The following is a 25,771-nucleotide window of genomic DNA, read 5'->3' as shown; positions in this document are numbered from 1 at the left end:
AAATACAAAACCTCATAGAACAACCAAACCAATAAGCAAAATATATTTACTGGGCTTCATCCTCCATCAATCACTGATGCTGGTGAATTTTCCTTTTCAGTTGTCTCTTTCCTTTTTCTTTTGAACTTGTTTTTCCTCTGGTCTAAGGATCTCTCATGTTTTGACCGTACTGCGGAGCAAACAACATTATTATAAAACTCATGAAACCGTCTTGTAAACTTAAAAAATAAAATATTCATTAAGTTGTTTTTCTATTTAAAAAGTCACAGCTTTAAAACAAATAATCCATTTCAGGCTGTACAACAAACACAGGTTTTGAGTTTATTTCTACCACTTAAAAAACAAAACAAAACAAAACAAACAAACCACAAATAACCCAAAAACATTTTTTTTAAAAATACATCTCATTTTGCAGAATAAAAAACTAAAACTGCTTTTAAAATCCATTTTAAAACATATTTTGCACAGTAAAAAACCTTGTTAGTTTGAAACAAACGAAGTACTTTTTAATAACCTACACTAGGGTTACCATATTTCAGCAAGCAAAAAAGAGGACGGGAGGAGCCCCGCCCTAGCCCCGCCCGCATCCTGCCCTAGCCCCGCCCCTGCCCCGCCCACTTTCCGCCCCCCCCCAGAACTCCCAAACACCCCCCCGTTCCTTGTCCCCTGACTGCCCCCTCCTGGGACCCCTGCTCCTAACTGCCCTCCAGAACCCCACCCCCTACCTAAGCCTCCCTGTTCCTTGTCCCCTAACTGCCCCCTCCTAAGACCCCCCCCACCCTAACTGCCCCCCAGGACCCTACCCCCTACCTGTACCCTGACTGCCAAAAACCTTCTCCACCCCCCCCGAAAAGCCCCCCCCGAACTCCCGACCCCCCCCCGTCTCTTGACTGACCCCTCCAAAATCTCCCTGCCCCTTCTCCTGCCCCCTGGCCCCCTTACCCTGCCGCTCAGAACATGGTGTTGGGCTCTGTGCGGAGCCGGACACGTGGCTGCGCTCCCCAGCGCAACACACAACCCGGTCCCACCCCACCCAGTGCTGCCGGAGCGGGGCGCTGGGCAGCAGGGGAGGAGGAGCTGCCGAGGCCCGATGCAAACGGCCCAGCAGGCCGGCCGGCTCAGAGGAGCTCTACAGCTGCTCCGGAGTCCAGCCCGGCAAGCTGCGGGGGAAGGGCTCTGGCTGTCAGAGCCCCATGCGAGCGGCTGAATTTCCTGCAGCCCTCCCAGCCGCGCCTCGCTCTGCATAGGGGGGAAATCCCGGACATTTTTAGTGATTTACAAATTCCCCCCCGGACGCTATTTTTAACACAAAAAGCAGGACATGTCCGGGTAAATCCGGACGAATGGTAACCCTAACCTACACCTATGCCTTGCACAGACCCCTCTCACACACAAAACAGCAGCTTTATAAACACACCAAACCAAGTTTGCAGCCATATACTTTTCAATAACCCCCCCCCCCCATGCATTTAAAAGCCAATTGCAAAAAAGTTACCTTTCACTATGGGATAAAGTGTTGCAAGCACATGCTTGTTTTGTTCCCCCCCCATGTGTGTTTGGGTCTTTTTCTTAAGCAGGGTTCTGTAACTTTTTGTGCAGACTAGACAGTCAATATAACGCTGTTTCGTGGAAAAACGACCACGCGTTGTGTTTGGATCAGAATCCCCCGAGGCCCCTTTATTACCAGCATGCAAGGGGGGTACCAGCGAACTGGCAGTCCCCCCGAATACAGATTTTTCAACAGCTTTTATAGCAAAAAAACACAATTAGTAATACACACGTCCTTGTTCACATTATTGCCATAACTGGATAAATGCTGTGCAATTCAGTGGAGACCCTGACCGTGTTTTAAAGAAAATAACCAAACCAGAAGATGCCTGCTTACAACTGTAGTGGAAAAATTGCAGGCATCTTCTGGTTTGGTTATTTTCTTTAAAACACAGTCAGGGTCTCCACTGAATTGCACAGCATTTATCAAGGTCACCCCTTGCGCTAAATGTTCTTGGGTTTGGCACAGACATTGCATAGCATAACCTATGGCAATACCAGTGTTTAATAAGCTTTCCAAACACAGCTCAGCACATAGGCCCCGGAGCTTGCAGTTTATAGCCACTGAAGTCCAAGTCACAGAGTCATGGTGCCGTTGGGCTGGCGCATCTATGACACAGCCCTCGCAATCTTCACAAAGCTTTTCCCTAAGGCAGTGTTTAAGGACAGCATAAACAGCAACGCGTACAATAGTTTGCATGACTTTTTTTATGCTCACGACATGGCACTGGCTCAGTTAATTCTATGCCAAGCCTCCTCCTAAACTACTCATAGCCGTCATCCTCAGAGTCCTCTTCAACAATTTGTATCGGCGTTGAGCAAAGACAAAGTGGGCCCGGTTCATCTTTGCTGCTTGATGCAATGCTGTTCCAGGGCCTCTAGGGCCTCTAGAAAGGCATCGTCGAGCTGTTGAGAGATTTTCAGAAAAGAAACAGTGTAAGCACCCCACTGCTTGTTTTTAGATTTACACAACCCCCAGTTCCTAACCCATTACACCTCCTCCTCGACCGTCGCTTCTTAATCATTCATTTACCTGTGCGACGTCTTTTCCGTTCACCTTGTCCGCTGGTGACTCCCCCAAGCCGTGATCATATTCCACCTCTAAGGGGGTGGACAAAGAGAGACCTTGGGGCTAAAACAAAGTCCAAAGTTCTCATGGGGGTAGTGAAGGAGTCCATGTTTCCACTCAGCAGCCTTTCCACGATTTCTAAAACACATGTCCTTGGTAAGAGATGGCCTTCTCTGTCTGGCACTGGGACTTATGGGGTAATGGTGCTGCACTTTGATTGGCAGAGGGCCTTGGGAGGAGTTCTTAGTGGGGTCATACGGCCCACTTCCGGATGGGTCACCCCGCCCCGGAACTCGCCCTGATTGGTCAAATCTCCTCTCGGGATGGTCCTTTCGGGACGAAACCGATCCTGATTGGTAGAGAGTGGTGGGAGGAGTTCTTAGACAGGTCACCCCACCCCAGAATCATAGAATATCAGGGTTGGAAGGGACCTCAGGAGGTCATCTAGTCCAACCCCCTGCTCAAAGCAGGACCAATTCCCAACTAAATCATCCCAGCCAGGGCTTTGTCAAGCCGGGCCTTAAAAACCTCCAAGGAAGGAGACTCCACCACCTCCCTAGGTAACGCATTCCAGTGCTTCACCACCCTCCTAGTGAAATAGTGTTTCCTAATATCCAACCTAGACCTCCCCCACTGCAACTTGAGACCATTGCTCCTTGTTCTGTCATCTGCCACCACTGAGAACAGCTGAGCTCCATCCTCTCTGGAACCCCCCCATCAGGTAGTTGAAAGCAGCTATCAAATCCCCCCTCATTCTTCTCTTCTGGAGACTAAACAATCCCAGTTCCCTCAGCCTCTCCTCATAAGTCATGTGCTCCAGACCCCTAATCATTTTTGTTGCCCTCCGCTGGACTCTTTCCAATTTTTCCACATCCTTCTTGTAGTGTGGGGCCCAAAACTGGACACAGTACTCCAGATGAGGCCTCACCAATGTCGAATAAAGGGGAACGATCACGTTCCTCCATCTGCTGGCAATGCCCCTACTTATACAGCCCAAAATGCCGTTAGCCTTCTTGGCAACAAGAGCACACTGTTGACTCATATCCAGCTTCTCGTCCACTGTGACCCCTAGGTCCTTTTCTGCAGAACTGCTACCTAGCCATTCGGTCCCTAGTCTGTAGCAGTGCATGGGATTCTTCCGTCCTAAGTGCAGGACTCTGCACTTGTCCTTGTTGAACCTCATCAGGTTTTTTTTGGCCCAATCCTCTAATTTGTCTAGGTCCCTCTGTATCCGATCCCTACCCTCTAGTGTATCTACCACGCCTCCCAGTTTAGTGTCATCTGCAAACTTGCTGAGAGTGCAGTCCACACCATCCTCCAGATCATTAATAAAGATATTAAACAAAACCAGCCCCAGGACCGACCCTTGGGGCACTCCGCTTGAAACTGGCTGCCAACTAGACATGGAGCCATTGATCACTACCCGTTGAGCCCGACGATCTAGCCAGCTTTCTATCCACTTTACAGTCCATTCATCCAGCCCATACTTCTTTAACTTGCCAGCAAGAATACTGTGGGAGACCATATCAAAAGCTTTGCTAAAGTCAAGGAATAACACATCCACTGCTTTCCCCTCATCCACAGAGCCAGTTATCTCCTCATAGAAGGCAATTAGGTTAGTCAGGCACGACTTCCCCTTGGTGAATCCATGCTGACTGTTCCTGATCACTTTCCTCTCCTCTAAGTGTTTCATAATTGATTCCTTGAGGACCTGCTCCATGATTTTTCCAGGGACTGAGGTGAGGCTGACTGGCCTGTAGTTCCCCGGATCCTCCTTCTTCCCTTTTTTAAAGATGGGCACTACATTAGCCTTTTTCCAGTCATCCGGGACCTCCCCCGATCGCCATGAGTTTTCAAAAATAATGGCTAATGGCTCTGCAATCTCATCCGCCAACTCCTTTAGCACCCTCGGATGCAGCGCATCCGGCCCCATGGACTTGTGCACGTCCAGTTTTTCTAAATAGTCCCGAACCACTTCTTTCTCCACAGAGGGCTGGTCACCTTCTCCCCATACTGTGCTGCCCAGTGCAGCAGTCTGGGAGCTGACCTTGTTCGTGAAGACAGAGGCAAAAAAAGCATTGAGTATATTAGTTTTTTCCACATCCTCGGTCACTAGGTTGCCTCCCTCATTCAGTAAGGGGCCCACACTTTCCTTGACTTTCTTCTTGTTGCTAACATACCTGAAGAAACCCTTCTTGTTACTCTTAACATCTCTTGCTAGCTGCAACTCCAAGTGTGATTTGGCCTTCCTGATTTCACTCCTGCATGCCTGAGCAATATTTTTATACTCCTCCCTGGTCATTTGTCCAATCTTCCACTTCTTGTAAGCTTCTTTTTTGCGTTTAAAATCAGCAAGGATTTCACTGTTTAGCCAAGCTGGTCGCCTGCCATATTTACTATTCTTTCTACACATCGGGATGGTTTGTTCCTGCAACCGCAATAAGGATTCTTTAAAATACAGCCAGCTCTCCTGGACCCCTTTGCCCTTCATGTTATTCTCCCAGGGGATCCTGCCCATCTGTTCCCTGAGGGAGTCAAAGTCTGCTTTTCTGAAGTCCAGGGTCCGTATTCTGCTGCTCTCCTTTCTTCCTTGTGTCAGGATCCTGAACTCAACCATCTCATGGTCACTGCCTCCCAGGTTCCCATCCACTTTTGCTTCCCCTACTAATTCTTTCCTGTTTGTGAGCAGCAGGTCAAGAAAAGCTCTGCCCCTAGTTGGTTCCTCCAGCACTTGCACCAGGAAATTGTCCCCTACACTTTCCAAAAACTTCCTGGATTGTCTGTGCACCGCTGTATTGCTCTCCCAGCAGATATCAGGGTGATTAAAGGCTCCCATGAGAACCAGGGCCTGCGATCTAGCAACTTCTGCTAGTTGCCAGAAGAAAGCCTCGTCCACCTCATCTCCCTGGTCTGGTGGTCTATAGCAGACTCCGACCATGACATCACCCTTGTTGCTCACACCTCTCAACTTTATCCAGAGACTCTCAGGTTTTTCTGCAGTTTCATACCGGAGCTCTGAGCAGTCATACTCCTCTCTTACATACAATGCAACTCCCCCACCTTTTCTGCCCTGCCTGTCCTTCCTGAACAGTTTATATCCGTCCATGACAGTACTCCAGTCATGTGAGTTATCCCACCAAGTCTCTGTTATTTCAATTGCATCGTAGTTCCCTGACTGTGCCAGGACTTCCAATTCTCCCTGCTTGTTTCCCAGGCTTCTTGCATTTGTGTATAGGCACTTAAGATAACTCATCGATCGTCCCTTTCTCTCAGTATGAGACAGGAGTCCTCCCCCCTTGCGCTCTCCTGCTTGTGCTTCCTCCCAGGATCCCATTTCCCCACTTACCTCAGGGCTTTGGTCTCCTTCCCCCGGTGAACCTAGTTTAAAGCCCTCCTCACTAGGTTAGCCAGCCTGCTATCACCCTGATTGGTCAAATCTCCCCTCGGGGCAGTCCTTTTGGGACGAAACCCATCCTGATTGGTAGAGAGTGGTGGGAGGAGTTCTTAGAGGGGTCACATGACACACCTTGCTTCCGGTCATGTGGCCACCTTGACCCCAGAAGTAACACCCCCACGGGGTGGGACTTCCAGTGACAGGTGGGAGGGACTACGGGTCAAGGGGTGGGGCTTAAGGGTCAAGGGGCGGTGGTTAGGGTTTGATTGACGGTAGGGCCCTTATAGTACTGCCGGGTATCCGAGTCAAGAATGGTGGAGTAGGTCCAGGGATGGAGGTTGGTTAAAGGAACCTGTAGTAGAGTGAGTCGGGGCTCTACCCTGCCGGAGGCGGAGGGGAGCCACGCCGACTCACTGCGGCCGAAATCAACAGCCGGTTAGCTCAGGGCTCAGGCCCTCTGGTGTGGGGGCTGAGGAAAAACAACAGTTAAAGGAGCCTAGGCCCGCTGTAGCAGGGGCTAGGCAAACAGTAGTTCAAGGAGCCCAGGCCCTCGGTAGCAGGGCGGGGCACAAACAGTCATAGCTCAAGCCCCTTTGGAGCAGGGGCTGGTCAGGCAAGTAGGCAAAGGGGGCCCAGGTTCCTACCTGAGCGTTGGGTGAGGGGGAAGCCTGCCACCCGTGCGTAGGGGTGGCAGGGGGGGACGCAGGCCCACCCACTCCACTGCGTCCCAGCCCGGGGCCCTAGCAGCGATGACTCTCGCTGCCGGTCAGTGGGGTATCCTGACCGAAACACACTGACATCGGCTCACAGGCCTCTGCAGCCTGACCGGGGTCGGCTACCCCCGGGCTACTTCCAAGATCCCCCTCAGGGCCTACCTCGTCGGTGGGGCTGGGTTCAGGCCAGTCCACCAGCATCGGCTCCTCGGTGGCGGGGCTGGGGGGCTGGTTCGGTAGCTCCTCCCCGGGATAGCTGGCACGGGGCAGACTGGACTCCTCCTCGGGGCCGCTGGTCTGGGGCAGGCTGGGCCAGTCCTCCTCGGGTGACCGGGTCCGGGGCAGGCTGGGCCAGTCCTCCTCGGTGTAACGGGTCCGGGGCAGGCTGGGCCAGTCCTCCTCGGGGTACCGGGCGAGAGGGAGGCTAGACCGGCGTGGGGCGTTAGCAGGCGGTTCGCTGTCTGCCGGTGTCTCCCAGGCGGGAGCTCGGTCCGGGACGTCTGCTCTCTCCGGCCGGCTGGCCCCTACTGAGCTTTGGTGGCGGGCTTTTATACTTCCGGGTAGGGGCTGTGACCTCGGAGGGGCGGGCCCCGGACCCGGAAGCTCCGCCCACGCTGGGGATGGAAGCAGCTCTACCCTGCCGGAGGCGGAGGGGAGCCACGCCTCACTACAGAACCCCTACATTTTCAGTCATTTCCATTGCACAACTCCAGTAGGGGCAGAACCGGGCCAGGCTCATGTAGTGAGGCCATGGTTCACACCTGGTGTGATCTGGCCACTTACTTGCAGAGAGCCTGCTTTCATGCAAAAAGTTGCACAACCTGATGTCACATGCTGCATCTGATAATTAGGTCCAGTGGTAGGCGCCTAGGTCACAGCAAGGTGCAGGATGGCACCTAGGCTAAGAGTGGTATTAGAATCAAGGTCCAGGAACACACCAGGATCAAAACCGAGATCAGAGTCCATCAACAAAGCAGAAACAGACCCAGAGCCAGTGTCCAAGTCCAGGTCATTACCCCCTGCTGTGAATCTCACAATTGTTGGCTCACAGGAAATCTGCAAAGGTTTTCATCAAACTTCATCTGCGAGGATTTCCAATCTAACACTCATTTGGGCAAGGGACAAATGGAAGACAGATTTCAAAACACACTATGGACATTTTAACTGTCTGATATGCCATTGGAGCTAACTAACGGTCCCCTGACCTTGCAACCCTTCATCAGAGATGTATTTGGGGACAGTGTCATCTATTCAGGTGACATACTCCTCTTTTTGGAGAACCCAGAGCAGCACACACACCTCATCCGAACCTGGAGAGGTTTCGGCAGCGTGGTCTCAACACAGAATTGGAAAAGCGTACCTCCAGCCAACTCTCCACAGAGTTTTTGGGGTACAGCCTCTCCCCAGAAGGTGTTACGATTGATGCAAATAAGGTGGAAGCCATTCATAAATGGGACAAAGTTTGAAGTCCTCAAGAAGAGCAGCGCTTCCTAGACTTCACCAGCTTTACTGCTGCGTCGGCCCAGGGTTCTCAGAGCCAGTAACCCCCACGAGAGCTCTCCTCCACAAAATGGCCGCTTTCGTTTGGTCATCCAAGTTCCAACAAGCCCGCAAACAGCTCAGAATTGCCTTCACCACTGCATCTATTCTGACGCACAGCATTCATCGTGGAAGTAGACGCATCTACTTTGACTACCAGGGCCTGCTTTATTTGGTGTTGCCAGATGTGGGCCGAAATTCAGACTTAGCTTGACTCACGTGACTTCTGCGCTTTCACCAAGGCACCACGCACCTAACTTCTTGGCATCTCAGGCCTCTGGAGACCCTGCTCCGTCCATGGCAGCCATTGCCAGGAATTTCACTCATTCAAATGGCCACATGATGGAACTGACTCTCATAGATCACCTGACCAAGATGGCGCGCTTCATCCCTCTGTGCACGAGTACCTTCGGCTGAGAGGACAGATCAGCTCCAAATTTCCAAAGGCCAATGACACCTTTGTTTTGCTAACTATAGATTTCCCACTGATTTCATGCCACACTACTAATGGCCTCTCCGAACTTCCCAGCTATCGACCTGGGTCAACAAATCCATTACATTCAAGAAGAACGAAGGGAGCCCCTCGAGGACACTAGGAAGGAGTCAGATATTATACAGACTGCTGATGACAAGAGGGAAGCCATTTGCTGAAGGGAGGTACCAAGTCCCTGGCACTGACCCAATCCCTATGCCCCGTCTGTTGGAGCAGTTCCTGACCCATCCCCCTTGGCTGACCTTCTGATCCCATCCTCCTCCCCTGGCTCTAGGGAGCAAACTCTGGGTCCCTTCCCTCACTCTGGCACAATCCATGCCCAGAGTGACCAAGCCCCTCACAGACAATGGGACTGTCCTCCCTTCTCCTCCTTGTGGGGGGGGACTACTACCCCCATTTTACAGACAGGGAATGAAGGTGATGAAGTGACCTCTCCAAAGTCACACCTGGAAATGTGGAGGAGATCTGGGAACTGGACTGGGTTTTACAGGAGTGCCCTCCCCACAGAGGCAGCTTCACTTTCTGCCCTTCGTTCTCTCCTCCCCTCTTGGCCCGTCTTCGATGGGAATCTCTGAACTGGAAATGAGCAGGGGCTTCCTCCCCCTCTGTCTTCCAATATCTGGGATCTGTCCACAGCAATGCAGCCTGCAGCTGGCCAAGCTTGGGGAGCCATAGCCTCATCCTGTGAAATCGAGAAGTGCTGGCTCTCAGTGATGCTTAGACGGAAAACCACGCAACCCACACAGAGGTTGGAACCCCCCATTCCCAGGTTGTTCTGAGGAGCCATGATTTCTCCAGGAGCTGGGTAAGGGCACAGTGAGCAGTCTGTCAGAGGTAGGGGAGGATCATGTAAGGGGAGGGTCTAAGAGAGGAGGAGCATGAGCTAGGCTCTATATTTGAGCTTGGCAGGGATCAAGAGAAGGGACAGGGGCTATTAGAGGGCAATGCGAGGTGCAAGGGGGGTCGGAGATGGGGGCAAGGCCTGAAAAGTTCAGCTACTTTAGATCAGCTGTGCCAGAGAATCACCGGTTGAGGTGACTGAAAGCTCTGAACTGGGGCTGGCCAAAAGCATCCTCCTCAGATGGGAACATCCCAAAAGTCTGCAGAAGCTCAGCCTCTGAGGTGAACATTGTGGCCCAAACCTCTCTCTGCTCTGTACCTCGCAGGATTCCAGCCGGCAGTTCCAATCCAGGAGGAAAACTCTGCCACTGAAATCTCACAGCACCTGTGCAGTGAAGTGCCACTTAAACCCGCTGTGATGCACAGAGCTTGCCCTGGCTGTCTGCACAGGACTGAATGTCACCCCTTCAGAGTGTAAGGAAATAATTGGCTGAAGGCCTTTTTCTTTTTGGATGGCTGTCTAGTGGGAAAAAACGATGGGGATTTTTAACCTGTTTCACTCCCATGACTGGTGCTTCAATGATGCAGAGAAGTGCTGATGCATTGGTTGATTTCCCCAACTTTTAATCTACTCTTTTCTTCTCTTTTAACAGGTATTCTAAGGGCACCCCGTGCTTCATATGGGCATTCTTGGGTGGGCAGATTGCATCAGACCTGCACCTGAATAAATAATAGTGAATGAAATATGCAGACACTAAAGTTCTGCAGCCAAATTCTCAGAAACCTTCCTCTTCAATGTAGGATCAGGATTTTGTTTCTAATTGATTTTTTTTAAAAGTGCTAAGCAGATACTACACTGTAATAACAGGAAACAGAAGCAAAAACTGAAAGGATGTTACTTAAACCAATGAACAGATGCAGAGAGTGGAAACACGGCAAAGCAAACAAATGAATACTGTGAGTAAATAACCTGAAAGCAAATAGGGAAGAAAACCTCATCTGGGTAATTGTGGCTCTTGGGACAAAAATCAGGTTCCTGGTACGTAGCCTGGCTGAGATCATCCCTTTTCCCTGGTTCCCAGACTATGGGAATCTCCCTAGAGCAGGGGAGAAATCTGTTCTTCCATTAGAACCAGACTGCTCAGTAAATCCACCCACACTGACCTCATCTCAGCTGCTTTGTTTATCCGAGATTAGTGGTATCTTTGGAAAACCCTTAGAGTGCCGGGGTGTGAGGTGGAGCACGGGAGACGGGAGCTCCAGGAGATTCCCCTGAAGAACACCACCCTGTCTTTCTCTGGTCAGGTTAAAGTTCGCCGTCCATTGTGGAGGTGAAGACCAGATGGGAGCTGCTGGATTGACCTTGATATACCATGTCCTTGAGTGGATGAAGGACCTACATCTCAGGGATGGCCAGCAGCAGATGTAACACATGTGTCCAGGAATGGGCTAAACAACCTACACTGATAGGTAAGTACATTCATGGCCACATGTAGACATCACAGGAAATGGTGGGGATTGAACCAGGGTCCTTCAGCACAAGCCCCTCTCACTCAGTGTCAACCAATCCAGCTCCAGCCATTAGACCGCGCCCCCTTCCAGAGCTGCTGAACCCAGGAGCCCTGATTCTCAGACCCGGGCCTCACATCACAAGGCCAAACCTCCTCCCATTATGGGCGCTGTAGAAGGGACCATTGGCAAAAAAAACCTCGTCATTCCCCCTATCAGAGACTGCAGCCATGGGTGACAAGTGAATGAGCTGAGATCTCCCCTGTGGGAATCCGAGGGACTGCGCATTTGGATTTCACAGGGAAGGCCTCTGGCAGCCACTGACAGAGTGTTCCTGGGAGGAGATTTTCCGTCTCTAACAAAGGGTTTCTGTTCCCCCAGATCTCAGCCGCTCAGCAGAATGCGGGAGAGCCGAGTGCTGATGGGCTAGTGGGGTCCCAGGAGTCGCTGTGCACCAGGTGCAGTGTCTGCAGTCACCATGGGCCAAACCCTGCGCTCCAGACAACCCAGGCTGTTTCCCTGGATTGCGAAGGGGACTTTGGCTTGGGGAATCGGTGGCTGGTGCCTGTGTCCACAACTGGGATGTTTTCATGAGGCTACTCAATGGTCCATGAAGCGCCATGCGAGCAAGGGGAGAATGGACATTAGAGAGCGAGGCTGGGACCTCTGCGGAGCTGCTGCAGTCGAGCATCCACAGCCAGAAGAGAGACGATGGGAAACGCGCTTCGATGGCTGGCCACAGCCGCAGCAGCTGTCTCATGAAGCTCTGCTCACGCTCTAGCCAACAGAGGCAGGACAAAGAGCCACCCAGTGAGAGCCTGGGTTGCAATTCGCAATACGCGCTTTTTTCAGTGGATTCTGCTGCCCTGACAGTCTATTTCCTGCAATGTGCACATCCAGCCTCCCTGGCTGACCTCAGTGGGAGTTAGGTTCTCCGTGCCCACAGGACAGGGCTGGCCTTACCATGAGGCGAACTGAGGTGGCTGCCTCAGGTGACAGACTGTGGGGGGCACCACTAGGACCCAGAGTGTAGAAAATGGTGTCTGCTGCTGGTGCATATGTATTCTCCCTGCTCGAGATGCACAGAGATGGTGGCATGCTGGGCTGGAGGAAGGGCCCATCCCTCCCTTCTCTCCCCAGGGAGCAGAGCCTCCTCTGCCTGCAAATCCTGCCGCCCGCCCGCTGTCCGAGCATGCCATGCAAGCCGGCCCCGGCTGCACCGCACTGACAGCACAGCTCAGCCCCAGCAGGGGTCTTACACTTCCCGCCGCAAGCGGCTCCACTCTCCTTCTGGCTGCTGCTGTGCAGTCTACAAGGGAAAGGAGCCATTACTGGGTAAATGTACCTCTCTGTATCGCTTCACAAGCAAAGGCCTTCGCTGGCTTTCGAAAGGGCAGGAGAGCAATTCACTGGGAGCGTGGTTCTTCTCATACACGTCCTCCCTTCCTACAGTCTGCGATCTGCAGCCAGCGTCTGGATTGGCAGCGGCGCCCCCACATCTTGGCGCCCTAGGTGGCACCGTGCAGGCAGTCAGGAGAAAAGGTGAGAGGGGAATCATGGAAAGTAACAGGAGTTGCAGGGAGAGAAAGGAGGAGGAGCCTCTTATGCACCTCTCTAGCACCTGCAGGAGCCTGGACTGATTCACACCAGCTTCGCAGGGAGCTTCCTGTTTCCTGCTGCTTCCCTGAACCCACTTGAGGAGAACAGGCGGTCAACTGAAATAGTAGGAGCCAGTTAGGCCCTTAAGAGGCTGATTTCTTCCCTCACTCAGACCCTGCTACCAGCCTGCTTATTTGTCCCCTTCAATTGAGGGGGCAGCATTTAGAAAAGAAAAGAAAGCAAAGGAAGCTTTTCTATCTAAGCAGGAAGGAGCTCTCCTGACATACAGAGACACAAATGTTCACGGTGAGCCTTCCGGCCCCAGTGAGGATGTGTGTGGTGAGGAGATGCCTGATCTTCCAGTTAGTCAGAGTGCAGGTGACCTGGCAGCTACTGCAGCATCCATATCTCCATCTCAAATGGATGTAACCATGCACATTCCTGAAGAAAAGTGTAGATCAGAGAAGAGTGTGGTGGAGGCACAAGAAACAGCTGCTGATGAGTTTAGTTCCTTAAATCTAGATGATCCAGGACTGTGGACCCACTTGAGCAGTAGCCTGAGGGACTTCCTTGTACTGCATGGGCCACAGCAAGTGAAAAACTTCATGTCCTCCAAAGAGAATGAAAATAGAAGTTTCCATCCAACACATTCCTGATGTGAAATCCCCAATGGTGACAAAGTGGAGAGGCCATGGCTTATGTACTCAAAAACCCAGAATGTTGCATACTGTTTTTGTTGCAAACTCTTCCAGTCTAATGTTCCAGCCACATTGGGTTCTACAGGAACAAAGGACTGGAAAAATCTGGCTAGAAATCTGGCATGCCATGAGACGACAACAATTCACCAGAGAGCATTCCATAGGTGGAAAGAACTTGAGATGAGACTAAGGTTAAAGGCCACCATAGATGATCAGCATCAAGAGAAGATTGCATCAGAGTATCTTTACTGGCAAAATGTTCTGAAAAGGCTCATTGCCTTTGTGAGAATGCTTGGTACCCAAAACCTAGCACTGCGTGGCACTTCAGAACAGCTGCATGTGCCAAACAATAGAAATTCCTGAAAATTGTGGAGCTGATGGCTGAGTTTGATGCCATAGTTGCCATTATCGAGGATAATGCTATGAAAGGAACTGTTCGTGGGAGAACAGTGGCAGAGGGAAATGGAATCACCAGAAACATACATAACTTCAAATTTCTGTGTGGCTTAGGGTTGTGGCATGACATACTATTTGAAATAAATGTTGTAAGCAAGAGACTTTAAGGTGTTGACCTTGATATATGTGGAGCAATGGAACAACTGGACAAAGCAAAGTCATACCTACAGGCTTACCGGTCAGATGAGGGATTTCAAAACGTTCTGAAGAGTGCACAGAAGTTGGCAGAGGAACTTCACACCAAAGCTATTTTACCACCCATACAAAAATACAAGAGTCAGCAAAGAAGAAGACATTTTGATTACGAGGCACGGGATAATCCCATAAGAGACCCCAAACTGAAAGCCCTTTCAAGTTACATTTCAGCAGGATCTACCCCAAAGGCTGTTCTGGAATATATGTGCACAAATAAGATGACCAGCCTCTTTCCAAATGCTTTTGTTGGTCTGCGCATACTTCTAACACTTCCTGTAACAGTTGCCAGTGGAGAACGCAGCTTCTCCAAGCTGAAGTTAATAAAAACACATCATTTTTATTGACAATGACACAGGAGAGGCTGGTCGGCCTTGCAACCATCTCAATAGAGCATGAGCTGGCCCAGACTATGAACCTTCTGCAGGAAGCAGTTCATGTCTTTGCAACCAAGAAGGCGCAGAAAGCACCACTTTGATTATTCAAACAGATAAAAATGCCAGTGTTTACTATGCAGACAAGAAAAGTTACATTTGCTGGTCAGGCATTTGAAAGTTGTGTTACTTAAAATTTTTGAACAAGGCATTTTAAGTTATTAGTTCTCCTTTATTGGGATAGGTAGCAGAGCAGCACCATGAGGGGAGTAGAACAGGAAGAAGGCATAATTGAGACCTTTCAAAGTTTTGGCCCAAGCTAGGAGGTATGGGGGTGTCATTTGAGCTCCCCGCCTCAGGTGCCAAAATGTTGTGGACAAGCCCTGCCATGGGATCAGTGCTCAGTGTGCTCACGCAGCAACCTAGCATGCAAAAGTGGAATATGATAGATGCAATGGTCCAAATAGTTAAAAACCCGTCCTCCCTCTTTTCTCTGCGGTTTTCACGTTTGCAATTAAAGGAAGCCAGATATCTAGCTACTGGAGAGCCCCCTTGTTCCAGTCAGTCTGAAGATCAGAGCTGGCATGCGCACAAACCATTATAGGGAAAAGATGGTTTTTTAACTCAAAAGCCATACCCAGTTCAGCCACGTTTTCACAACTTCCCAGATGAGGCAGTGTAAGAAATGGCCATGCTTTTGCCTGGATTTAACTCACTGTGCAATGACACATCACATTACCCAGTGTTGGATAACTAAGGGCCTATTGGACTGCAGAACGACCAGCAAATTAAACTGGAGGTGATCTTGTAATAATAAAGTGTTTATATTAACTAATTAGCCAACCTCTGCCCACGTCCAGGTATGCTTTGTGTTTAAACCCTAGGTAAAAGCCAGTGCATTCAGGCCACCCTGGGAGCTGATGTTTGAAGCAGCTAATCTGAGCTTTTCAAAGGAATTTTGGAAAGTTCGATGTACTGATCCATTGCCTTCACATACTCCTCAGTAGCATGACAATTGCCCACCTCACAACCTTGCATGTATTTAGCCTCACTACACCCCTGTGAGGTCGGGAATTATAACTGTCCCCATTCCACTAATGGGTGACTGAGGCACAATGGGATAAAGCAAGTTGTGAAGATAACTCAGGAAGTCTTTGACAGAACAAGTACTTGAATCTGGGTCTACCAAATGTAGGATTAGCCCCTCAGCCATGGGAACATCCTTATGCCTGACTCCCTTACCCTCCTCTGTATATCCCCGTCCTAGTTTAGGTTTCTTCCACTGCAGTTTCCTGTGGCTCCCATACATTATTCATTGTCTTTAGACTTTGAAGACCTAAAAGACACCTGTGCCAGCTTTAGATGAGTAGAAACACAGATCTACAGATGAGTAGAAACACAATCCACCACAAAACAGCAAAAGCAAGTGCAGTGGCCAACTCAGCCAACACAAAACACATCTGGACACAAACGTACCCTCACCTGGTCTCCTGCAAAACATGTACATCTCTTGTAATCAGGACTGGTGGAGCTAGATCCTGAGATGGTATAAACTGGACTAGCTTGAGGATCATAAATCAAGCACTTTAATACTTCAAGTGTCTATTTTGTTTTAAGTCTTTAACAAATAAAAAAAATACATGCTGAACCATATACACCTCTACCCCGATATAACGCTGTCCTCGGGAGCCAAAAAATCTTACCATGTTATAGGTGAAACCGCGTTATATCGAACTTGCTTTGATCCACCGGAGTGTGCAGCCCCGCCCCCCCCCCCCCCCCCGGAGCACTGCTTTACCGCATTCTATCCAAATTCGTGTTATATCAGGTCACATTATATCAGAGTAGAGGTGTATGTGCATGAATATTCTCTCATTTCTCCTGGGATATGTGTCAAACTGCCTCTCCAGGGCAACCTCTTGTTACTTTTTGATTCAGGCTGCATTTGCTCACCAATGACTGTGCATGTTGTTGGCCCTTTGGGGAGCTGTCTCCCAACCCCAGGACTGTACATATGCAATCCCTTTTTGGGGTTGTAACCCTGTGTTTCCCTCTCCCAGCACTGAGTCCTTCCCTGTCCCCTTTTCCTCAAGAGCTGTGGTCTGCGCTCTCTGGGCTAAGCATGTCTACTTTTTGATCAGAGGCACCGTTTCCCAGCAATTTCCCCTCCCCTAGAAACACAATAAAGAGAGAGTTACTATAGGCATTAGCATCTCACCAGAGATCACTGCTCACAGAGTGAAATATGGAGACCTCGCTCACGTCTGCGCAGAAGGAAAGCTTGGGAGGCCATTCAGAGATAGATGGTATGAATGTAATTCAAGATGTGCAGTTCCTCTTTATAAAACAGACACATAAAATGATACCTCAGTTAAATGTGGCCTCAGGGGGCATTTTTCAAAAAGAAGCAGGAATGGTTAGACAATGGGAACATCCATCTTTGAGTCACATATGACAAAAAAAGTTTGTCAAACCAATATGTTTCCAAGAAACATTTCAGTTTAGACTGACTGGCATTTTTCAACAGAAAATAGTGTAGTCAACAATTTTTCAACCAGTTCTTCACATTAACTTTCTAATTAGATTTCTCCTTTCTCGCCCCCGCTCCCCTGTATCACAGGCTGTAGGTGCTCTTCCTAATTTGAAACACGTACATCAAAGCTGAAGATCTGAAAGACAAGTCCTAGGTTAGAGAATTGTCTTTTGTAACTATAAAAGTAACCTACAAGCTTCAACCACAGACATGCTGGAGGCATCAGCCCATCCACACATCATCCCAAATCTAGCCTGGGAAAGAAGATGTGCTTGCCCACATTCCCAGAATGGTAACATATCCAAAGGATTGTGGACCAAAGTAGAAATGAGTGTGAAAGATGGTGACTCTCTCTCCCCAAAAGATGCCCTGTCCCTAGCTCCCCATTTGAATCAAAATATTTCCAGAGTAAAAGTTCTTCTTCAGAAGATACCAAGAGGAACTGCCCTCTTTCAAAACAGCTTGCATCTTCCATTCTCGAGAACAGCAAGGTGCATATGACCTTTGAAAGATAATTGCTCTCTGTGCTGACATGGACCACTAGCTTCTGTGAGGGCAGCTTGACTTTACTGCTGTTGGTAAATAATGGCAGGTGGTGGTCATATTGAAAGAGGACCTCTTTGCTTAAAGACACCTTTAGCCTTATTCCTGTCAACAATTATGAGAGCTGGTGGCGATTTTGAAAGGTTGCAATTCTCTGAAGAAGAACGATTCACCATTAAAACTTTCGGAAAATGTTCCCCTTACCTATGGAGTTTTTACACACATACACATAAATTCTTATGCATCAACCATTTTAGCAGAAAACTTCAGCTTTTTCTCAAAAAAAATAAAGCTCAAACTCTGGACATTTTTATTTCTCTTCTCTGGACTTTTTCAGTTCTAATATATCTTTTTTTTTTTTTAGATAGGGCAACCAGAACTGCACAAAGTATTCAGGGACTGAGGATACAATGTATTTATATATAGGCAATATAATATTTTCTTTCTTATTATTTATCCCTTTCCTAATGGTTCCTAACATTAAGTTAGCTTTTTGAACCACCACTTCACATAGTTTTCAGAGAACTGTCCACAATGACTCCTAAGATCTCTTTCTTGACTGGTAACAGCTAATTTAGACCCATCATTTTGTATGTCTAGTTAGGATTATGTTTTCTAATGTGCATTACTTTGCATTATCAACACTGAATTTCATCTGTCATTTCCTTGGCTGATCGCCCAGTTTCGTGAGATCCCTCTGTAAGTCTTTGCAGTCGGGTTTGGACTTAACTATCTTGAGTAGTTTTGTATCATCTGCAAGCTTTGAAACCTCACTGTTTACCCCTTTTCCCAGATAATTTATGAATATGTTTAATACAGTTCTTTATGGAACCCTGTTGTTTACCTCTCACCATTGTGAAAGCTGACCATTTATTCCTACCCTTTGTTTCCTGTCTTTTAAATAGTTACTGATCCATGACAAAACCTTCCCTCTTACCCCATGACTGCTTAATTCACTTACAAATAGTCTTTTTCTTAAGCAGGGTTCTGTAACTTTTTGTGCAGACTAGACGGTCAATATAACACTGTGTCGTGGAAAAACGACCACGCGTTGTGTTTGGATCAGAATCGCCCGAGGCCCCTTTATTACCAGCATGCAAGGGGGGTACCAGCGAACTGGCAGTCCCCCCGAATACAGATTTTTCAACAGCTTTTATAGCAAAAAAACACAATTAGTAATACACACGTCCTTGTTCACATTATTGCCATAATTGGATAAATGCTGTGCAATTCAGTGGAGACCCTGACATGATTATTTGTTCTCACTTCTTCTCCCCATTATTCCTGGGGGAATTCTGCACCATTGCACAATGCACAATTCACATCGCATTAATATTCTGTGCAGAATTTCCTTCACCTCCCCCAGATTTGGTATTGCAGAGCTGCTGTCTGCCACTAGAGGCCGCTGGACCCAGCAGAGCCCAGCTCCCAGCTTGCCCATAGAAGATGCTGCCAGGGTAGAGAGATGGAGAGGAAGGGTTCCTGGCACACCTTGAAAGGAGGAGGTGACATGCAGGAAACTCCATACAAGCACAGGGCCCAGCATCAGGTTGTTTCTCTCTCTGGATCCCTGGGCTTTGGAAACGGAGGGGTGCGAGTGTCTGAGCTGGGAAGGCTGCAGCTGGGCTCTGGGGGACTGTAGGGGGTGCAGGTGTCTGGGCCAGGGGGGCCCTGTGGCTGGCAGGTATTTTGAAAAATTACCAAAATAATTGAAACCGGTGTGATTATATAGTGTTATTTGACAAATTAAATATGCAGAATTTTAAAATATTGTTTTGGTGCAGAATTCCCCCAGGAGTACCCCATGGAGAAAGCTCTGTACAGTGGAGTATATGGCTGGGGTAGAGATTTTTATTATTATTATTCTGATCTGGTTTACACAGGTTTTACACAGCTGGAACTCCAGGGGATTTCAGTGCCGTTCCTCTTGATTTGCATCTGTTTATAGCTGTTTAAAAGAGACCTGAATCAAATCTAACTTCAGATTTCAATTTTCAGTTTAATGGCCTCGAAACCCGCCTGTCACAAGCACCCCCTCTCAGGCCGATAAGTGCCTACAGGTCTGTCGCATCTTACGCGCATTTAACATGCGCGATTTCAGCTTTACGCAGTCGGCAAAAAAAAAAAAGAGAGAGAAAAATAACAATTTTAATACGGTACCTCTAGTGCGGGCGATTCCGCCCGCCATTACACTCAACGTAATTTTGACTATACGCAATTTCCGCTTTACGCTCTAACTGCGGAACGTGATCCCAGTGTAAGATGTGACAGACCCGGACAGTCACTCAGTTTGGAATAGGACAGCACCCACTGGTGCAGATTCTCTCTTTAGAAGGAATTTGGTCTGCAGAAGCATTTGGATTCACCGGTCTTTTGATGAAACACTGAATAAACACACAGAAATTGCCAGATTCGATCAGACCTGAGCTCCATCTAGTGTCTTGTCTCTGCTAGTGGCTAGTACCAGAGGTTTCAAAAGAAGGTTTAATAACTTTCAATAGGCAGATGTGGAATAATCAGCCCTTCCCCACATCCTGCCATGATCTCTAATAATTAGAGATTTGGTTAAGTCCTGAAGCATGATGTTTAGTATCCTTTAAGCATCCTCATCCATACACTATGCCATATAAAGCTGTCAAATCCCTCCAGTTTCTTTGCAGTGCTGCTTTAACAGCTCTCCTAGGATCTACAGACATTTCCCAACTTCTCAGCTCACCCAGAATAAAGCTCAGACCAGCAAGGTACTGAGCACACTAGCCCCAATCCAAGGAAACATAAGCACATGCTTAACATGCTTTAGACGGTAAGAAGCCCCATTGAAATCAAGGACCCTGGGGTTCTGGTCTCTGTTTGCACCTCCAGTCACTACTGTAAAACAAACAACATTGAACTACGGGCAAGTTTCAACCACATGCCAGGCTCCTTCTAGGATCTTTTGATTTGATATGTATGACCCAACAGGGCACCCGCCTCAGGAATGGAGAGATTGAAAAGGTCTGAGGAATCACTGCCTAACCCCTAGCCCACTGCCTTTCAGACCCACGACGCCCAGTCAAACATTTTCCCTCTTTTTCATGCAATTTGATCCCTTCTGCCTCCTACTGCTGCCACCCCCTTTCTGCCCTCACCCAAACACCGTGGAGTTTTCATCTCACTCCCCTGCTCCCAACACAGCTCAGACACAGGGCAGGGGGAAAAGCAATTCTAAAGGCTGGGGAGCCTGCTGCGTGGCCTACAGAAGCAGCGGTATCCTCGAGCTGAGAACTGGGCAGGCAGAGGAAGGGGGCAAAAAACAGAGCCATACCCAGCTACCAGCACCAGCCATCTTAACAAAAAGAATCACTCGATCCATGATAGAATCATAGGACTGGAAGGGACCTCAAGATGTCATCAAGGGCAGGCCCCTACGCTCATGGCAGGACCAAGCACCATCAAGAACATCTAACCTGCTCTGAAAAATCTCCAATTATGGAGATTCCACAACCTCCCTAGGCAATTTATTCCAGTGCCTAACCTCCCTGATGATTAGGAATTTTTTCCTAATGTCCAACCTAAACCTCCCTTGCTGCAATTTAAGCCCATTGCTTCTTGTCCTATCATCAGAGGTTAAGGAGAATAATTCTTCTCCCTCCTCCTTGTAACAACCTGTTAGGTATTTGAAAACTGTTATGTCCCCTCTCAGTCTTCTCTTTTCCAGACTAAACAAACCTAATTCTTTCAATCTTCCCTCATAAGTCATGTTTTCTAGACCTTTAATCATTTTTGTTGCTCTTCTCAGGACTCTCTCCAATTTGTCCCCATGTTTCCTGAAATGTGGCGCCCAGCACTGGACACGATACTGCAGTTGAGACCTTATCAGAGCTGTGTAGAGTGGAAGAATTGCTTCTCTTGTCTTGCTTACAACACTCCTGCTGATGGTAGATTGTCACTTGAAGTCATTCCAACTGGATATCTAGCTAAAAGATGTGTGAGAGCTAGAAAAAATAATAATTATAGGCTCGATACGTAAATTATTGGGCAAGGTTTTGTTATGCAGGAGGTCAGATTAGATGATCACATTGACCTCTTCTGGCCATAAACTGTATGAAAAATCAGTTTTACCCAATCAGGGGCAGTAAATTGTAAGGCACTATTAGGCACTAATTGTAAGGGTAGGGTGATTGCTTGGCATCTACACGAACAAAGTTAAAGTTGTTTGTTCGCTGTAACTGTGCTTTTTCCATAGTTTAACACATCTGGATTTCTTTTAAGCCTAACTTTGACGCTGAATTCACTGAGTGCTCCCTACGGAAAGAAAGGCTGAGCCATTCATTTCCAGTTACACTGCTCTTGAGACTTCTTCCTGGGACTTAGCAAAACAGCGAGAGCTTTCCGTAAAACTGAGCAAAGGCAAATAAACAAATCTACTTAGCATGTTAGGGCACCAAGGAGGGCATTGTAATGAGCCCCTCTGTGCCTGGCTTGAGACTATAATTGGAGGTGTGACTTCAGAGACTTGATCCTTAAATGCCACAGAAATGAATATATAAGGTTTTTGGTGCCCTAACATGATCCCTTGGGGATAAAGAGTGATTGAACACTCTCTTCCACCGGTAGCTATGATACAATACTTCTTTCCTTCAGTGGAGGTGGGATAGCTATTTTCCTTCAGTTCTGATTCCTGGACATAACTTTCCATTTTCTCCATTTACTTGGAAATGTGATGTTAGCGCAGTCAACATTGCAACTGGAGACAGACATTGTTCGTTTGTTCATTTTTCTGTCTCGGGGTAAATTACAGTGGCAATGGACATGGTTCATGGAAGACCCGGAAAGGTCCAGATGGATATTAGGTAAGAATCCAGGATTATACATAGAGATGAATCTGAGTTACACACTTCAGATCTGGAATCAGATTCAGATCCGACTTCTTCAACCTTTGAGGATTTTCAGATTCTGGGCTTTTCAGCCAATTATAGAGATAAATCAGGGTTATAAAATTTGTATTTATTGTTGTCGTGTTATCAATTAGAGGTCAATGCCCCACTGTACTAGGTTCTCTGGAAAAACATAGTAAGTAAGAGAGGGAGTGTGAAGCAGAGCCAGGAATTAAAGGACTATCTCAATCTAGTGCCCCTACTGCCAGTCTGACCATTATCCAGTGTTGTGTATGTGTATGAGTGGGGGTGGGGGAGGATGGACACTTGGATCCAGTGGGTTCTGGTGTGGCCGATCTCTAACCATAAGGGGGAAATAACAGTAATTATTTGCACTACGACAGCCCCAGTCATGGTCGTGTTTGTTTGAAAACTGTAACCAATGGGAAGCAGTGGGAGGGCAGAGGCGGTAGATGACATTGCAATAGCAGATGAGCCTCATGGTGTTGATAGACTGTGAAGGGGCTTGGATTGAAAACAAGCTGTTTGTGTTCGATTCAATGGGGACGGGGGAGCCAGAAGAAGGAAACAAATGGAGAAAGCCTCACTTTTGAGGTGTGACATCGTTTTGCCTTCATGTCTCTTCAGCCTTCTTTCTTCCTTCTTTCTCTCTCCACTCTCCTCACACTCCTCTCTGATACAGCATTTTCTCCTTTTATCTCATTCTCTCACCTGTGGCTTCATGTAATCCCCCTATGCTCCCTCTTCCAAGCATCCTCCCTCCCTCCTTCAGAGCCTTGCACACAGCCTTCCATTGTTGCTTCTGTGCCAATGTTATTCCTTCACCATTTCCCGCCTGTATCATATTCCTGTGTCACGGCGAATGACCTAGAGAGATGAAGGACCTGGCAGTGTGTACCACTAGTAGGCATAAGAAACTGGGACTGGAGACAAGTGGCCAGAAATCTCCTAGAGCAAGGATAGCATAGATTGAAGGCACACTTACCAGTTCTCACGGTATTTGGTGCTTCTCTTAAAGCCTCAGCTCCTTCAGTCATGTAATCAGTTAAGAATCTCAGATTTTTTTTTAAGTATGTTTCTAGCCCTCAGGGTTGCTAAGAAAAGCTTGAAAACGTGACTCTCTCCAGGGCCCAGAAACATTGTTCCATTGCAATTTGCTGACTGAGTGAAATTGGAACATTTCGTCAAGAAGGGCCAATTTCACTGCAGCACCACGGAATTGAGGAAACTCTGCCTACATCAGAATCCTGCCTGGTTTCTGCTAGTTCACCTGCCCAGCTCCTTTGCAACCTGCCCAGTGGCCTGCTAGCAACCTCAGAGCTTCCAGAGTCCATGGCCTTGGAGCAGATACACATGCAGATTGCCCTGGGGGCTGGGAACATCCAAAATTGTCAGTGTCCATGACTCCAGGGATCCATTCCCTTTTCCAGAGACTTTTCAAAAACTGTGGGTTTGTTCCTAAACCAACTTCTGAAATATAAAAATCTTGCACAAAACAGAATTACACTTCCCTGCCCCCTCTCTAAACCCTTTGTGTATTATTTTTAAAAGATCTCAAGATTTTAAGCCAATTGCATGATTTTTGGAAGCCTGATAATGGTTTTCAAATGCTTGGGATTAGCAACACTGCCAGGGGATGTGTTATGAAGCAGCAGTAACCAAGTGACTGGGACATAACAGACATTGTAGTCATCTAAAAGGATTATCTGGAATAGGGTGACCAGATGTCCCGATTTTATAGGGACAGTCCCGATTTCTGGGTCTTTTTTCTTATATAGGCTCCAATTACCTCCCACCCCCATCCCGATTTTTCACATTTACTGTCTGGTCACCCTAATCTGGAAGGATTTAAAGTATGAGTGCTTTCTAACTTACCCTCAGTGAGCAGACAATATAAAGTACCTAGCTCAAACTCAAACCCATGCCAGGTATATTTCATTGGAGAAAATTTGTGATAATGTACATGAATCCAGAAACGCCCTATGGGGAACTGGATACCTAATTCCAGTCAATTTTATGGAGACTTGGATGTCTAAATCTCCTAGACAGCCTTGTTAAAAAGGGAGTGTAAATTTAAAGGTCCATCCCAGCTCTTCCCAGACATCATGGTGGCTGGTTTCCTGTAAGATATTCACTACCCACATTCAAGCCCGGTGGTGTCATTCAGATTTAATTCATGCCATGAAATTTCCTTCTTCCATGCTGCTCACTCTTGTTATCCCGGCAGGTATGGTTTCATGCACCCCTGTATAAATGGCTGAGGGCAATCACAGCATGGTGACCCAGTTCATCCTCCTGGGGCTGACGGATCGTCAGGAGTTGCAGATACCCCTCTTCGCAGCGTTCCAGGTGATCTATGTTCTTACGCTGGTGGGGAATCTTGGGATGATTGTGTTGATCAGGGTTGATCCCCGACTCCACACCCCCATGTACTTCTTCCTCAGTAACCTGTCCGTTGTTGACCTCTGCTACTCCTCAGTCTTCGCTCCAAGGATGCTGGTGAATTTCTTAGTGGGGAATAAAAGCATTTCTTACTCTGCCTGTATTGCTCAACACTTCTCTTTTGTTGTGTTTGTGACCACAGAATGGTTCCTGCTGACCGTGATGGCGTATGACCGCTATGTAGCCATCTGTAACCCTCTGCTCTACACCGCTGTTATGTCTAAGAGAATCTGTATTCATCTAGTGGCCAGCTCATATGTAGGGGGGCTCACGAACTCACTGAGCCACACATGTGGCTTGCTGAGGTGGTCATTCTGCGGACCCAACGTCATCAATCATTACTTTTGTGACACTAACCCATTGCTGAAGCTCGCCTGCTCTGATAACCACATCAATGAGATTTTGCTTGTAGCGTTCTCTGGGGTTATTGCCATGTCCACCCTCCTGATTGTCATAATCTCTTATCTGTACATCCTCTTTTCTATCCTGAGGATCTGCTCCGCCAAGGGCAGGCGCAAAGCCTTCTCCACCTGTGCCTCTCATCTGACAGCTGTCACCATGTTCTATGGACCTGTGAGCTTAAGCCACATACAATCCAGTTCCAGCTACTCACTGGAACAGCAGAAAATTTCTGCTGTGTTTTATACCCTGGTTGTCCCCATGTTGAACCCCCTGATCTACAGCCTGAGGAAGAAGGAGGTTAAGGATGCTCTTAAGAGGGTGATAGACTGGAAAAACATTCTCAGCTAATTTGTTCACCATGACAATTCCAGTCAATTGAGAAGAACAATTGGAAGAAGGATCGTAGTATGGTCTATGTGTTACTGCCTTGATTTGTGTATCACAAATGTTGTACAAGAATTAAATGAAACTCAAAGAACTGATGTAGCATGTGGAAATTATGTTTTACAATTGCTTGAGAGGAACAATGTTACCTAATGTCCTGTCATTA

At 47.9% G+C, this 25,771-nt stretch overlaps 1 protein-coding gene across 1 annotated transcript; it reads left to right on the top strand.

Annotated features, from left to right (window-relative positions):
- The first annotated feature begins 24,630 nt into the window (after nucleotides 1-24,630).
- On the top strand, nucleotides 24,631-25,569 carry LOC135883785 (olfactory receptor 5J3-like). The gene has a single exon (XM_065411032.1). It carries the CDS (start codon nucleotides 24,631-24,633, stop codon nucleotides 25,567-25,569), a length of 939 nt encoding a protein of 312 aa, XP_065267104.1.
- Nucleotides 25,570-25,771: the final 202 nt, after the last annotated feature.

The sequence above is a fragment of the Emys orbicularis genome, chromosome 9, assembly GCF_028017835.1.
Source record: "Emys orbicularis isolate rEmyOrb1 chromosome 9, rEmyOrb1.hap1, whole genome shotgun sequence".
In the NCBI taxonomy this organism is placed as follows: Eukaryota; Metazoa; Chordata; order Testudines; family Emydidae; genus Emys; species Emys orbicularis.
The sequence above is the reverse complement of the archived record's forward strand: the minus strand, read 5'-3'. Positions and strand labels throughout refer to the sequence as shown.